The sequence below is a fragment of the Synchiropus splendidus genome, chromosome 6, assembly GCF_027744825.2.
Source record: "Synchiropus splendidus isolate RoL2022-P1 chromosome 6, RoL_Sspl_1.0, whole genome shotgun sequence".
In the NCBI taxonomy this organism is placed as follows: domain Eukaryota; kingdom Metazoa; phylum Chordata; class Actinopteri; order Syngnathiformes; family Callionymidae; genus Synchiropus; species Synchiropus splendidus.
Window position 1 is genome coordinate 8,018,623 of NC_071339.1, and position 15,789 is coordinate 8,034,411.

General features: G+C 42.7%; 1 protein-coding gene across 3 annotated transcripts in view; it reads right to left on the bottom strand.

Annotated features, from left to right (window-relative positions):
• The window catches only part of igsf21a (immunoglobin superfamily, member 21a), a 212,102-nt gene that overhangs the window by 45,525 nt on the left and 150,788 nt on the right, over positions 1-15,789 (bottom strand). For all 3 annotated transcript variants that reach the window (XM_053867448.1, XM_053867446.1, XM_053867447.1), the window contains one exon: positions 5,330-5,445. In XM_053867448.1, the coding sequence (XP_053723423.1) occupies positions 5,330-5,445 (116 nt within the window). The remainder of the gene's footprint in view (positions 1-5,329; positions 5,446-15,789) is intronic.

The window sequence follows — 15,789 nt, forward strand, 5'->3', positions numbered from 1 at the left end:
GAAAGACAGATGTTGGGGCCTGGGTTAGGTTCACTACTTCATCTTCAAATAAGGCTTGTGGGTCCTGCTGAGAAGCACACCCATGCACAACTGGCTCTTCTTCGGGTGATCAAGCAGCCCTTTGTTGTCCTCCACACTTCTACTCACATCTTCCTCAAATATTTTTTAAGTTTATTTACATTTTGTTATCACACTTACTAGTTGATTTGCTGATACCGCATGTCCATTTCAGTGGTCATTTGGCTCTTAAAAAAACATGTCTCGCCTTCAAAATTGTCTTAATTTATCTAGCTAAAACCAAATGTGTCTGGCAAAGAAAGTGACTCAAAATGCATTTGTGTGATGGAACAAGAAAAGCAGATATTCACTGGAGCTTCCGCTAAGTTTGAGGTGACTCATTTCCATGATTCATGAGAACAAAACTGTGTGGCTGCTCCAAATGAAAGTGGCACTTGCAAGCAGGTGTTTTCACTCAAAAGGCTGATTAAACCCCTTACCGGAAATTCGGTGGGGGCGAGATGCATTCCACGAACATCTGACTCTTCTTTGTTTTGTTTGATCTGCTCAAGCTGAGGAACTAGATCGACGCACAGTCGTTTTTCTTTCCTAACAGTGGGATTTTTTTTTTTTTTTGAGTGGAGTGAGTTGAATTTTGCATACTTTCTGGATGCTTAAAGTCTCCAGGTTCAAAGGGAATTGCTGAGTGTTTTGCTTTCTGCAAATGGAATTGGTTCAAATTGTTGAATCGTAACAAGCCAAATATTGTTTCAGGCACATTTTCCTTGCTTTAAGGAAATTGTGTTTTCCTTTTGAGAGCACACTTTCTGGAAGTGCTGAATTATTACCCCGTTTGAAATCTCAACACCTGGAGCTGAAAATGAGAAAGAATGGAATATGAATGGATAGAATGGAAATGTCCATCCAACGTACATTGTGTCTCTGAGCACTGTATGTCATACCTAAGGCCTACACCCTGTCTAAGGGTGTAACATTCCGCAAATATATACAAAGATATATAAGATATTATAAGATATAACCAATAATTCATACATAAACTGAGCTGATATATGCTGAGATGAGTACCACCCGAATCCGTGGGGGGCAGTCTTGCAGTTGCTACCCGTAATGTTGACACGAAGAAGACATAGCAATGGTGGAAATTCTCCATCCTCCGGTCGCGATATATTTAACAACCTCACCTCCGCCTCTTAAAAAGCTGTCTCCCTTTCCTCTTTCCAGCAAAACCCTAACCCTAACCCTAACCCTAACAACCTCACCTCCGCCTCTTAAAAAGCTGTCTCCCTTTCCTCTTTCCAGCAAAAAGTACATTATCCACACTGTCATGGTTTTGGAGTTTGTCGTTGTCCTAAAGTATTGACTCCCTCTGATCGATGAACAGCAATACCAACGCAAAAAAGAACGGATGGAAGCGTGTGATGTGTGACGGTAATGTCGTTTGAAATGCACGGGAAGAACATTAATGAGCCTTTAAACTGCAAAAGGCAGCTAAACTATTTTCAACTGAGTTCAGCAGGTGCATAATTTGTCTGAAAAGGCGAAGTGAATAACTTAAATAACAGTTGAAGAAAGTGATAGCATAGCGAATAACAGCTTCAGCTGCGTGAGTAATTGCGTTTGGAGCTCTTTTTCCTGCAACAAAATGCACACATATTTTATTCACAGCTGTAGCTGCTATGATTTAAAGCTTCACTGACAGCCCTCAAGTAAAGGAAAATGTAAAACGCTTATGTCAAATCAATCTCACATTACAATGCTGCAGTCCAGGGCAGAATCCCATGAGACGTCCCTTCTTGACTCCCGCATTTGTCGAGGAAGGTCAAACTGTGAGTTTTCAGTCCCCAGCCGGGAGCGCAGAGTCTCCCCATATCAAACCCGATTATCACCGAGGATGTTCATCCGTCTGATCACTGTCACCTGTTACGTAACTTATTAGCCAACATGAAGAGTGCGTCAGACGCTTTCTGAAATTTTTCTGATACTTGGAGTCGAAAACTGTTGCTCATGAGTCTCGACGGACGTCATGCATCAACTCAGAAGAGCCTGGGAGACTGAGATCCTGTTCACCTTGTGTTCACCTCTTGCTGAGTTCATGATTGCAGGTGACACGTATGCTGTGTTTCTGGAGTCCATCAGCATCCACCTCTGGACAATGATGAATGACCCGGGGGGGAAGTTAGCATGCGAGTGCTTTCTGCCAAATGAAGCAACAAGAGCTTCGTTGAAGAGTTTTAGGCTGCGTCCCATTTCTCATTTTTGAGACACGTTCACGTGTAAGTGTAGCGTGTCCCACGCACGTGGCGTTTTCACTTGAAGTGATCCCTTCAAACCGACGGGGCTCCGGATCTGACTTGAAACCAAGTGGGAATATGAAGTGTGGATAGATCTCCAGGATATCAAAGTACAGTGGTACCGCGGTTCTCAACCACAATCTGTTCCAGACGGCCGTTTGTTTTTTTGTTTGAAATCTGAATCGATTTTTCCCATTACAATGAATGGAAAAAGAAATAATGCGTTCCAAGCCTTAAAATAGTCTTTTGTCGGAGTGAATGTAGAGTGTCTGCTGCAGGTGCGCTGTTCCTCTATGTGTGTGGCCGCTGCATGTGGGAGGGGTTGCCGAGTGAGTGACGTCTCTCCAGAAGTGAAGAGGTGCCCGGTGCGTGTCCAGCTCTGAATGTGCGCTTCTGTGCAGTTTGGCTGTGACAAAGTCATAAACCAAGTCACGCTCTGTCCCAGACTCGCCTCATCCCTGTCCCAGCTCCAGCCCACAACAGGACATCAAACCCTGGAGTGGAGGTGTGGAGAGCGAGCACCTCCCCTGTGACACTCTACCACGGTCCAGTGTGGAGACAGGAAAGGTTTTACACCTCAATATGAAGAAAAAACAGTCAGTAAATGTAGCTAACGGGACACATCTGCATACAGAGGCTGCGTCATACACAATAACAAAGCGCGTCGTGGGTCAGCTGATCGGTCCGCGCACGTTATGTTTTTTCCGACTTTGTCTCCGCCCATTTCTTCTCCGCTGGTTCCCCAAACCAAGTGAGATGATCAGCGGCATTTCCAAAACCTCTCCAACACTGGATTTACAGGGAACAAAGCAAAACACGGCAGCCAATGACACGTCGTCTTTACGCGTGACACGTGAAGTCCCCATTCTTAGGGACATCACTTCACTTGGTCGTCGGAGAGCACTTCATAATGGAGGGCACTCAGAACCAAGTGCTAGTGTTAAGTGCTAGTGTTAGGGGAAGAAATGGGACACAGTCTAACATTATCTCCGTCAATGGGAGAACAGTCTGATAGATTTTATTTGCCATTAAATGGAACCTTTTCCAGTGGTTTCACCAAAAATATCTATTCATTTATCGATGGATGAAGTTCGACTGTGCCTTTGTCATTGTTTTGTTCACATTTTGTGGACAGATATCATCAAAGTGAATCGGATTTCTAGCCTCATGATGAGGCCCCAACGATAACAAGCTACATCGATCAATCACCCGAACAGTTTACTGCCAAACGTAGTGAATCTTTCCAAGGCCTTGAAATTCCACTTCAGTTTGGGAATTCAAAGTCGAGAGGAAAGAGGGGAAGAAAGAAGTTACGATGACTCTGAACTTGATGCAATTCCCTGCTGAATAGAGTCCACCAGCAAAAAAGCAAGAAAAAAGAAAAAAAAAAAATCAGTAGTTTTCATTTTTACTGCTTTTAAGTGGAGAGCAGACGGCCTTGTTTCTGGCTGAGGACAATTAGTAAACAAGATTTTAGGAATTAAAATGTACCATTTAATATTCTATTGAAGCATCAGCACCCTTCATCGTAAGGATGAGGCGAGCACTGCTCTCTCCATCCGCCTCGGATCATTCTGTCTCTCTCTCCTAGAGCTTGCAAATGATTCCTCCCACACAAGCTGCTTTTGCTTCTGTCATGGCTGAGGCTGCAGTCCTTTGGTTTAATCTCCACACTGCCATTACTTAAGTTCTGTGAGGATCATTTGTCCCTGGAGGCTTTCTTCTTCATTTGAAAAGGCCTCCCTCACCCCGGGTGTTGACCAGGGTTGCAGCTCCTCGAGGCACCGCTGACATTCAGATGAGTGTCAACAGTGCAACTGATATATATATATATATATATATATATATATATATATATATATATATATATATATATATATATATATTCAGAAGACACAGCAATATCTTTGGCTAACTCAGTGTTTCTCTGTGCTGCATCCAGAACACGTGATTCTTGTGAGGTCTGATTGATTGATGTTTGTGTGTGTAAGAACGAACAGTGACAGATCTGTGTACAAACATTATTGCAATGTCACAGTGACTGGGCGGCTTATTCATGCGTGACCATGAGTGACGTGTAAACACGCCTGCATCCCAAAGAGTGATATACTTGTAATGAATACATTCCTTGTTTTAATTCGCGGCAGTTCTCAGTACAGTGGTTACAACACTCCACTTACTTTACCTTTCTCAGTGGTGGTGATGTGAAGAAGGCCAACAGTTTATTTGCTTTGCTCTTGCAAAGTGGACACCCGATGAATCACATCCAAAACAAGTCAGGGATTCTTTTTTTTCCCTGCCCAAAGTTACTCATTCTTTCAGTTTATTTGAGCATAACATTATAATGTGGGGGAACCAAACATTTGAGGAAAATACCTGTGCGCAAGTTTACATTTTCATTTTTTTTCCTTGTCCCTTCTTATCCCTATTGTGCCTGAATGGCAGCGTACTGGTCACGTTTTTTTTTTTTTCACTGTGACCGTACTGGTTACATTTTTCAGGGACTACACGCTGGTCAACTGAAGAAATTGAGAGAGGCCATAATAGTAGTCTGTGAAAGAAATGTATTCACCATTCATTTTAGCCTCAACAACACAGGCAGGTGGCGCTTTAGTGGGCAAAATCCAATTCTCACAATCGACGGATGAATGAGGTCCTTCAATCTTTTGAGATGAGAGAAAGAATAAACAATAAGGATAAAGGTCTAAAAGCTTTTATTTATTTTCCATTTGTCAAATTATGCAAAATGCTAAATTCCCATCACTGTTTTGAATGTATATAAACAATTTCAACGATCACCATAGTCAACCAATTCCCACCGATAACTGTAGCGATTTGGATGGCTTGTTTGTTTATTAATTTAGGTCTGTCAAATGGAAGTACTGAAAATGCATATCGCTCTACCTCATTTTAGATAATCTTGGATTTGAGCAGTACGATGAAGCGTGACACACACATGGGGAGCAAGAGGCACGTCCCATGCAAACACGTACTGTGGTGCATCTTTTACAGTGACTCACCGATGGGGCTGGTTTTCCTCCTTTCGCAGTGCAGAGAAGGGTGAAATTCTGAGCTTGGTATCGGCTGAATGGAGCCGGAGTGTTTTCCGCCACTACGGATATGTTGTTCGGAGGCGCTGTTTGGTAAAAGAGAAGAACAGAAATTTGTTTCATGTTCACAGAATACACATGCAACACCATACCATTCAGGTATAAAAAGAAACATTCTTACTTTGTTTCTAAATTGTCTTGAACTTTCCTGACAAGAGGTGAGATGAACAAGTCTCTGAAGCAAACTCAGGACCTATAGGCCAGGTTTAGTGCACCATTTAAAAGCTTAGTATCTCCCATGAAACATCTGTTTTATGATTGATGATGTCGGCATTTCTTACCATGTCTATACAAAACCTGTCAAAAACTTTCTTTTTCTCCAGTTAATGCCGCATCCTGCTCTGCAATATTCTAATTTGCTCAAGGTAGTCATTCTTGCTTTTGCCGTATCATCACTGAGTCATTGAATATAATGACACTGTCCATGAAACCAGTGGTCAAGAACCAGTCGCAGAACTTTTCACCATGGAAAACTGAGAACTTTAAAATGGCTATTGCTGTATGTGGTAACATTTGTGCCCTCGAGTGATGACGTAGATCATTCAACGTTGTCCTTGGGACATTTATACCTAAATCACATTTATACATGATGATAGATAAAACCACTTGAATTTGACAGAAGAAACAGTACAATCATTTTCTCCCCAAAATACCAAATGTACCATTGATTCCGTGACTGTACTGCGGTCTTAGACCTGCTGGAGGCGGTTGTGAATCATGCTCTGCAGATAGACAAAATCTTACCTCGCTTATATAACCTTATTTTGAGTCAAACTATCTCATTCCCCTTGATTTATGATACATTTACTTTTAAATGACATTTCAGCAAGACGGAAGGATTCTTTTCAGACAATGCAGTTGTTCTTTCACTTACTTCAAGGTTAAAGCACACCAATCATGACTCAGAGAGTGAGCAGTGTTGTAGTACTTGAGATTGATCTTGGTCTCAAGGCCCCACTTTTTTAGGGTTTCAATCTCCAGTGTGTAGACAAGACCACGCCGATCAAGACCAAGACATGATCACATCTGGCAAGTATTGAGACTGAGACAAGACCAAGATATTTAGAGATCAAGACCAGGACAGTATCTATAAGGAGTCTAAAACTGACCCACAATTGAGCCGCAGTAGGTGCAGGCGCACATTGGTTAACCAATCAGGCGTCAGCTGAAACAAGCAATACCTGTCTATAACAATACCTGACAATTAATTTGATTTTGACAGTCTTCTCTTTCCATCCTGACCGGTATTGTATAAAAATCCTGAGTCCGCCCAGTAAAAATGCATTCAAAACTGAGATGAGACTGAGACCGACCATGATACCAAGACCAATCCCGAGGACTATACACTATGTAGAATTTATATTCAACTCATTTGTGGATCAGATAGAATAATCTCTCTCAAGTCTTGGTCTTGTTTCCATCTCAACCCTCTCCAGTCTCGATAACGTTTTAGTCTCAGTTGGTGTGATCTTGACTACAACACTAAGGGTGAGAGAGATCAAAGATAATTTGAAGTAATTTGCCAGGTGGCAACGCGGTGGTGCTGGAATCAAGACCGAGTCGAGTCCAAGACCAATCGAAAGATCTTGCCCGAAGTCAGATAAGACTTCATTTTCATACTTTTTGTTCTCAGTCTTGGTCTCATCCCTTCACTGGTCTTGGACCCTCAAAGTCTTGATATTGGAATTGGACTCTGTATTCTCAACTAGGGAGCGTCGACAACAACACTAGTGGGTAGATCACTTGGAACAGACTGCAGGCTTACACACTTATGAATTATTGAAAAATATTGCACAGCCTTTTGCATTTTAAAACAATATAATAAATGATGAATAAACAGTTAAAAAAAAAAAGGTTGCCTACGATGATCGGCAAGAGATCTTCATCCAGATCCGTTGTGCGTTGCCCTATTCGGGAATCACTAAGAAACTAATATCTAGTACACAGCAAAAGAAAAGAACCACTTGTTCAACAGGTTTCCCACACTCATCACTGTGAGGAAAACATTTGCAATTTTCATATTCTCTGAGATGACAGGTTTGAGTATGAACAGTCCAAAATCCCAGCTCTCTTAGACTAAGTAACTTTCTCTGGCGAGCCCCCAGGAGGCATGTTCTGATCTAAGGCATCACAGCCCCAACTCCACCCCCACCACGACACATTAGGGCAGCAAGCTGAGTTCCTTGGTCTGCATCATGGCAGAAGAATGGAATGACAGAGCAAGATCCTGGACAAGTGTCAATACAGGAGACGCATTTACAGCCTGGCAACAATTGAGAGCTACAAAAGGCTTTTCTTCTGATCCTGAAGTGGCGATGTTTCTCGTCGACTTGCAAGTCAGTTTTGTGTTCACTGTCTCTGTTGTGTTGCCAAATCATTTTAAAGGGAAACAAATGTGTATATGCTTGTTGTTTTATATGCAAGACAGATCCGTGATGACGGCTGCAGCTTACAGATTTATATCCCATAACTAAAAGATAGCGGTTTGTTGTCACCAAGTCAGTAAATATTCGAACTTTCCCCCTTTGCTTCATTCTGAAACGTGCTGTCGAAATAAAGTTTTCTTATCTGGGTCCGTTGGTCTTGCAGCTGCTTCAGCTTCTCCTCACTGGCTGCATGACAGAGTTTGATCTCTGATGTTGAATGATAGATGTTTCTAGAGTATCTTTGCAAGTATAAGCTGGACAGTGTTTTGCCATCTGTAATTGCATTTTTGGCACGGTGTTCCCTCATAAACAAATAAACATGGGATGGGGGGCGGGACCAGACACCCAGCTTTACGACAGCTTGCAATGACACTCATTTACCTGTGACGCCACCCAAAGCAAATATTCTCAAACTACACATTTAATGAAAAGAAAGTCGAAAAAATTCACTGAGGGAATATATAACAGAGAGACGACACTCGCTCTCAGCTCGACTGTATCAATCTAGTTTAACAAGAAAGCGAGCTCCCGCTGAGAGTCTCTCTTCGGAAAATGGTAACTGATTGGTCCAGACAATATGTTCAAAATTCCCGCAGGCTCATGTGAGTCTGATGAGGTGGAAAATCTCATCCATATCATTTCACTCGCCCTCTGTTGGGATCTCTCTGGGGAGCTCAGCGAGTCCGTCATACAAGCGCAAAAATGTGAACAGGAGTTCACAAAGCTTATCTGGGAGGAAGGGAAGGGAAGGTCAGGGAATCTATGGAACCCTCCACAAAATCACTTGTTCGCATGGAATGTTTTGTCATTTATAAACAGGATATGAATGTTTTTGTTTTTATGTATTGGAAATTTGGAATCCAAGTTGAACTGAAAAAAAATGAGGGGACTGGGAATTATGCTGAATATCTGGATGCTGTGTACATGTACCATAACCCATCCTCACTCCCATTGTGTCATACTATATAGTGATGTAAGGAAAGTGTACTTTTGCGTCGCATACTGGCGCCAAAGGCGGCCTACACAGGCTTTATACACAGGCATTTCAATGGCAAAACGCTTAGCTACACATGTACGGTGGCTCTTTATAACCCCTTATGCAGCTCTCCTCCTTGCTTTAAATAGTCATTGACATGTCATTACATGAAGAATGACAGGAGTGCCACCCAATGGCTTACTACGCCCATCTTTCTTTTACATGGCGTGCTGCGCACACTGTCAGGATGTGCCATGGAAGGCAGAATATGTGCTTCAATTGAAAGCATAATGTGTCAACGTGCATGGCAGGAGGCCGCCTTATGTGTCAGTATTGCATGCAAAAGGCCACTTTCCCAACGTCAATTTATGATGCGTTGGTGTTGCAACACCACATGATGTTTAACCTTGGAAAAATCCTCTGACTTATTTATCCACAGCTTGCAAAATGTCAGGATCCAAGTTAGATGAATACCTGGCATCAGGACACCTCTTTGGCTAGAAAACAACATGTCAAGTGTCACAGCATTTTGGGAAAAATGCAAAGATATTGGTTCTCAAAATAAGCCAGCGTATGAATATCACTGGAAACATTTCGGCCTCTAAACTGGCAAAGGTTACATGGGGTCATGCTGGGATCACCGTTAAACCCCATCCACCAAGTATTCATCTATCCAGGGATTTTGAACACCACAGCAATTAATTGATTCAATTCTTAAGCTGCAGGCCTCAGCGCGCGAGTCGCTCCACACACATCTTCATTGCTTATTGATGGGATTCACAGAGTTGTAAATTAACCTTAGAACACCCCATTAGCCTTTTGACAAGCCTGTGTAAGGTGAGCTGTCACATCTGTTCCTGACCAGTCACACCTGTCAGTGACGCCCATCAAGAGCAAATGGAAAAAAAAAAAGAAAAAAAAAAACCGACTTATACCCGACGAGTTTCCCAATTTTCTGTTGAAAGGCAAAGACAGGAAGGAAAGCTGCTGCAAGTGCTTATCTTAAGTGCTGATGTATTTAGCGTGAGTGTGTTTGGTGTCCATGAAAGGAAAAGTTGCTGACACTGTCATCGAAGGAGATGCTGTTTGCTCAGTTCACTTTGGTTAAGTCTTCAATTTGAGCTGCAAAATAAAATTGAAGGAAAGAAATGAATTTAATACATTTGTAAAAAAACGTGTGCCACACTTTTGAGAGCTCGTCGGTTGGTCACATAATTATCCCGGGTCCCACATCGACTTTCATCCAGCTACAATTGCAAATGTGGAGTTACTTTCACTCAGTCTCATAAGCGAATCATGTCATTGCTTGTTGGACGGTTGTTATATATATATATATATATATATATATATATATATATATATATATATATATATATATATATATATATATATATATATATATATATATATATATATATCACCTTCACCTTCTTCTGCCGCTTATGTGGGTTTGGGTCGCAGAGGCAGCATTCGGAGCAAGGAAGCCCAAACTTCCCGATCCGCACAAACCTCCTCCAGCTCCTCCTGGGGGATCCCGAGGCGTTCCCAGGCCAGACCTGAGACATCATCTATCCAGCGAGTCCTGGGTCTTCCCCGGGGTCTCCTCCCGGTAGGACATGCCTGGAACACCTCCCCAGGGAGGCGTCCAGGGGGCATCCGGATCAGATGCCCGAGCCACCTCAGCTGGTTCCTCTGGATGTGGAGGAGCAGCGGCTCCACCCCGAGCTCCTCCCGGATGACTGAACTCTTCACCCTATCTCTAAGGGTGCGCCCAGCCACCCTGCGGAGGAAACTCATCTCAGCCGCTTGTATCCGCGATCTCATCCTTTCGGTCATTACCCAAAGCTCGTGACCATAGGTGAGGGTGGGAACGTAGATCGATCGGTAAATCGAGAGCTTTGTCTTGTGACCCAGCTCCCTCTTCACCACAACGGTCCGATACAGCGACCGCATCATTGCTGCCGCTGCACCAACCCGTCTATCAATCTCACGCTCCCTCACTTGAGAACAAGACCCCGAGACTTACTTAAACTCCACCACTTGGGGCAAGAATTCTCCACTGACCCGGAGAGAGCAAACCACCTTATTCCAGTCGAGAATCATGGCCTCAGACTTGGAGGTGCTGATCCTCATCCCAGCCACTTCACACTCGGCTGCAAACCGCCCCATTGCATGCTGAAGGTCCCGGTCCGATGAGGCTAGCAGAACAACATTGTCCGCAAATAGCAGAGATGTGCCTAGAAATTCTGTCCATACATTTTGGCCAACATGCACCGGGAACAAGTGATTTACTGCCGGCAACGCGAACCATGCTCCTGCTCCGGTCATACAGGGAGCGGACAGCCCCTCGCAGAGGGCCCCATACTCCATATTCCTGGAGCACCCCCCACAGGACACCACGAGGGACACGGTCGGACGCCTTCTCCAAATCCACAAAGCACATGTGGACTGGTTGGCCGAACTCCCATGAACCCTCGAGCACCCGATGGAGGGTATAGTATAGCTGGTCCAGTGTTCCACAACCGGGCCGAAAACCATATATATATATATATATACACTGCCCCAAAAATATTTTTTTATTAAAGTAAGATTTAATTTAAATAAAACATGATTAAATAAAATGGAAATCATGTGTGAGAGGCCTTGTTTGCACAATGTAATGCTGACTGTGAAGGGCTGCTTAGATGCTGTGGTGATGACGGTTGCGCGCTCTGCCTCTTGGCTCCGGTTGCCAACGCACACATCACAGGAATGAAATGGCCTTAGGTGGTTTTGAGATGTACAGATCTTTCTCTTTGTTCCAGTTTTGCCTCTAAGCAAGGCAAAGTGAAGCCAATCGATGATACGTTGATATGCTGACGCTGATATGGAATAAAACTTCCGTGGTTCCTTCTGCACCCGACTCTACGCCCTGAGAAGTGCTTAATACGCCGGCCGGGCAGCACCGTTCTTTATTCATCTCACTGTTTGCCTCCGCTTCCAACCATTTACCGAGGCCTGCAAGTCAAAGCACTTGTAAAACAACTGATAAATTATTGACTTTTCATTCACGAGGTAATTGTCTCATGTATCTGAGCTGAAATATCACACAAAGACAGAGAATTTGCGAAGGATGCAATAGGGCAGCACTGTTTGGTCTGCTGAACAATGAGCCCCTCTAAAACGTCTGCCTTTCAAAGAAGGAGCAGAAACATCAACATATCTTTAATATTCCTCAAGAAGTTACTTGAAAGTGCAGACATGTAATTCAAAGGCACTTCTGACTCAGCACTGCCAAATGTTTGGCAAAATATAAAGAAGAATATTTCCCACTTTGTGCGTGGCATGAAGACGAAAAGTTTCAATGATTCAAACAGAACGTTTGGTAAATTCAGTAAAATGTGAGAGTATTTGTGTCATAATAACATATTTAAAATAAGAGTAGTTGTCTAAAATCAAATCAGGACCAAGTCCTTGAGAAAAAAGAAAAAGCAACCACGTGACACTTTCTTTTTCTTTTTTTTATTATTATTATTTTTGGTTTTTAGAATCAAAGACAGCCACTTGAAATGAATGTGCTTCAGCAATTGTGCTGTGAAGTCAGCTCTTAGTTCATTGTGCTGACAGAGGGAGGGATGACAGGTATAGGCAAGGTGGCGTATTTCACCAGAGGCAAGGCCTGCTCCGCATTTAAACAATTCACCTGCGTCTTCTGATTTGTAATTCCTTTTGTGCGACGTAAATTAATTCTTGGAGAGCTTTGTAACAAGTATTATTAATCTCTTCCTTGAACAAGGATCTTAAAAGTCTGAGGCAGAACACAGCAGATGAGGGAAAACCGGAACGACAGAAACCCACCAGCCGCACATTGCCTTGTTAAACGCAGCATTAAGTTCTTTTTGTCACACTGTTGCACCACCGTTCCAGTTACATCAATAACAATCTCCCCCAATAAAACGTGCTCAACAACCTCCCACGTGTCCTCGAGCGCCGACATTCTGCCACTATCACGCAAATTATGAAATAAAGGGAATTAATGGCGTAAATGCGACGGGAGACTGCGCAGAGCCGGAGCACGTTTAATGTTCTCAGGGGACTGTTTTCCCCCAGCTACATAATTATGGGAGTTAGAGCTCTGGAGACACATGAAACACGAACAGCATTCACACTTAACTTACTGACCTCAAGGCCACATCTTCTGGGATATGGCTATATAGGATGATCAGATTTGTGTGATGCGGGGAGAAATACCCGTTTGATCCAAACTTTTATCAATTATTATGTTTTTCATCATTTCCCTTCAGTGGTTGCGCAGCAAGTCTGCCTGCTCAGCCCTTTTGATCATCGTCTTCAGTCACTCCGATTCTCTTCCTACTCATCCTTTACTCCCTAGGCGTCAAATAGCAAGTATTTGAAGTGCACGTTTGCATTTCAGAGTGATGCTGAAGTGGGCCTTCTGCGTTGCATGTGATGTATAAAGGCCCATTCATACTCAATATTACGTCCGGATCCGAATACGGACAGAGCCTTCTGTCCATGCACAGCCTTCATTTAGTGCATATTTCTGCATGTTTCCACAAAGCTTACCGGATACGAAGCAAACAGAGCAGACCACCGGAAACTGCGGGGGCAGTGTTGCTATTACAACCCTAACAAGAGACTCAAATAAGGCGGAAATTCTCCATCCTCCAGTTAGTCCTCCAGCAATATATTTTATGGCTTCACCGGCCCCCTACAACGCTGCAGATGTTTTCCTTTGTGCAAGAGGTGCAATATCAATACTTTGCCATGCTGGTTTTGGAGATCGTAAACTTTTGACTCTGGTCTGCTCCCCCTGGTGGATATTTTGGTGAAAAGCAATACTAATGCAAAGAATGCATGAAAGTAAGTGATCAGTGATGGTAACATTTAGTACAATTTAGTCCAAAAAGTGAACATAAATGGGCCTTAAGCTTTTCAGTCGAAACATATTCAGCCTTTAATGGCAAATCATAGAACATGGCGAGCTTATTTTAGTGTTAAGATGGGATGCAAAAGTCCACTTGAACCACACACAAGATCATGGCTTCACCGAAAAGGTCTGCAAGATATAAATGGCATTGATCCTACCCACCATTAGCTATTTTACTATTCCGTTTTAATGTCCATATTGCCCCAACTATCGCAGAGTGTTTCAAGAAAAACACGGTTTTGAAATACCCATGGTTGGATAGGGTCTCAGGCAGGAGACTCGCCCACGCTTCTACGGTGAAACAGAGGGTTAAAACGTGTGACTGCCTTAGTTGTTATCCAACACACTATCCACTGCAACAATTACTAAAACTAGCACTATGCAATCTGAGGAAACAAAAAAGAAGAGAAATATAGTATACCGATACGAGCTTGAGAACCAGGTTTGTGGGCTTGAAACAATAATGGATTCTTATACTATAATAAATCATACACATTAAAACAGTGCTGCCTTAAATCCCTTTCAGGCAACCAGTGTACTCTGAAGCAAGGACCGAGGCAATGAAAGGGAAAAACAGGGGGAGTGAGTGACACAAGGATGCGAGCAGCAAAGACAGCCAGATGAAGCTCAGACACAAAACAGAGTGTATTAAAGGACCGGCGATTCCAGTACAGTATGTACCTGCTTGGTATTCGCCTCACTTCCCACTTTAATTCACCTTTTTCTCAACAACGATGAAGAAGACTCAGCAGTTACAGTGTCTAAACTGTTGCCCTCCATGTAATACATGCGTGATTACTGAAGGGATAAAAGATAAACAAAGACAGTTATCGGGTGTCTGAAAGAAAAGAAAATTGTAGCTGATGATCACACAGCCTGTGTGGACAGAGTGCATTATATTTCTCAGTGGAAAATATCTACAGCATGCAGATCAGATGCAAAAGCCAGAGAGAATACAGATGGAGGCAAGAGACGGCCCGCGAATACAGCCATTTGCATTGAGGTGATATTTCTCAGGGAGCTCTGTATAAATGTATAGTAGGGGTCAGAAGTCAAGGGATTCCCCGCACGAGGAACACCAACGCTGCCAAGGAGATGAGTACTGACTCCAGAGCACCGCCGCTAATTCAAATGGTGAGTAACGGCGGCGCTCAGAAAGCTTCAGTCCAGTCCATCCATATTAACTCAGAGTCATATTAGGAAAAAAAAGCAATTCTCTGGATTATTTAAAAGTGTGACACTTTGGATTAAAGAACATTTATTAACATATATAAATTACCGTAATTTCAGGACTATAAGACACTACTTTTTCTCACAGTCTGAACCTTGTCTTATCCAAAAACACAGCGAGGGTATGGATTTTATTACAGGCTGCTGCCAAAATATTGAGCATCGTCACATCAAACTGATAAAATCGTTTGCCGTTTTAATCGTCTCTGATGTCGGAACTTGGAACGCATAAGATGTGAGGAGTTCATGATTCAAGTTCAGACCGTTGCAGAGTTTGTTTCATGAGTCAGTCTTGATGCCGGAGCCCGTCTTCTAAACTAGTTCAGAAGTGATCCTTGTGCTTTTTTTAATCCAGGTGCACCACTGACCTTTCTACGGCACAGACAGCACCACTGCACCCGCTACTTATAAACCTGTGTGTGAACAAGATCCACTTTCCTTCTTATATGTAGTACATAGTATTGATGAGTGTCTGGTTACGACTGACACAATTTTACCCTGGAAGAGTCATCGAAAGTTCACTCCAAATACCATCATAATTACTGAGAGTTAATCTTAAATCAACAAGTAATATAATATAATATAAATATACTATAAAATATAATAGAATACTATAAATGTATTATGTATTAATATGTGAGCCCTGATCTAAAGTGTTACCATCAAAAGGATCTGTCAGTTCTTGAGTCAGTTAAAAGTATAAATCTTATAATATTAGTATGTGTTATTACTAATGTTATTAACACTGTAATGACTGCGGTCATGAGTCAATTCGGTCATATTCTTTCTGTCCATCATCACTTGCTGC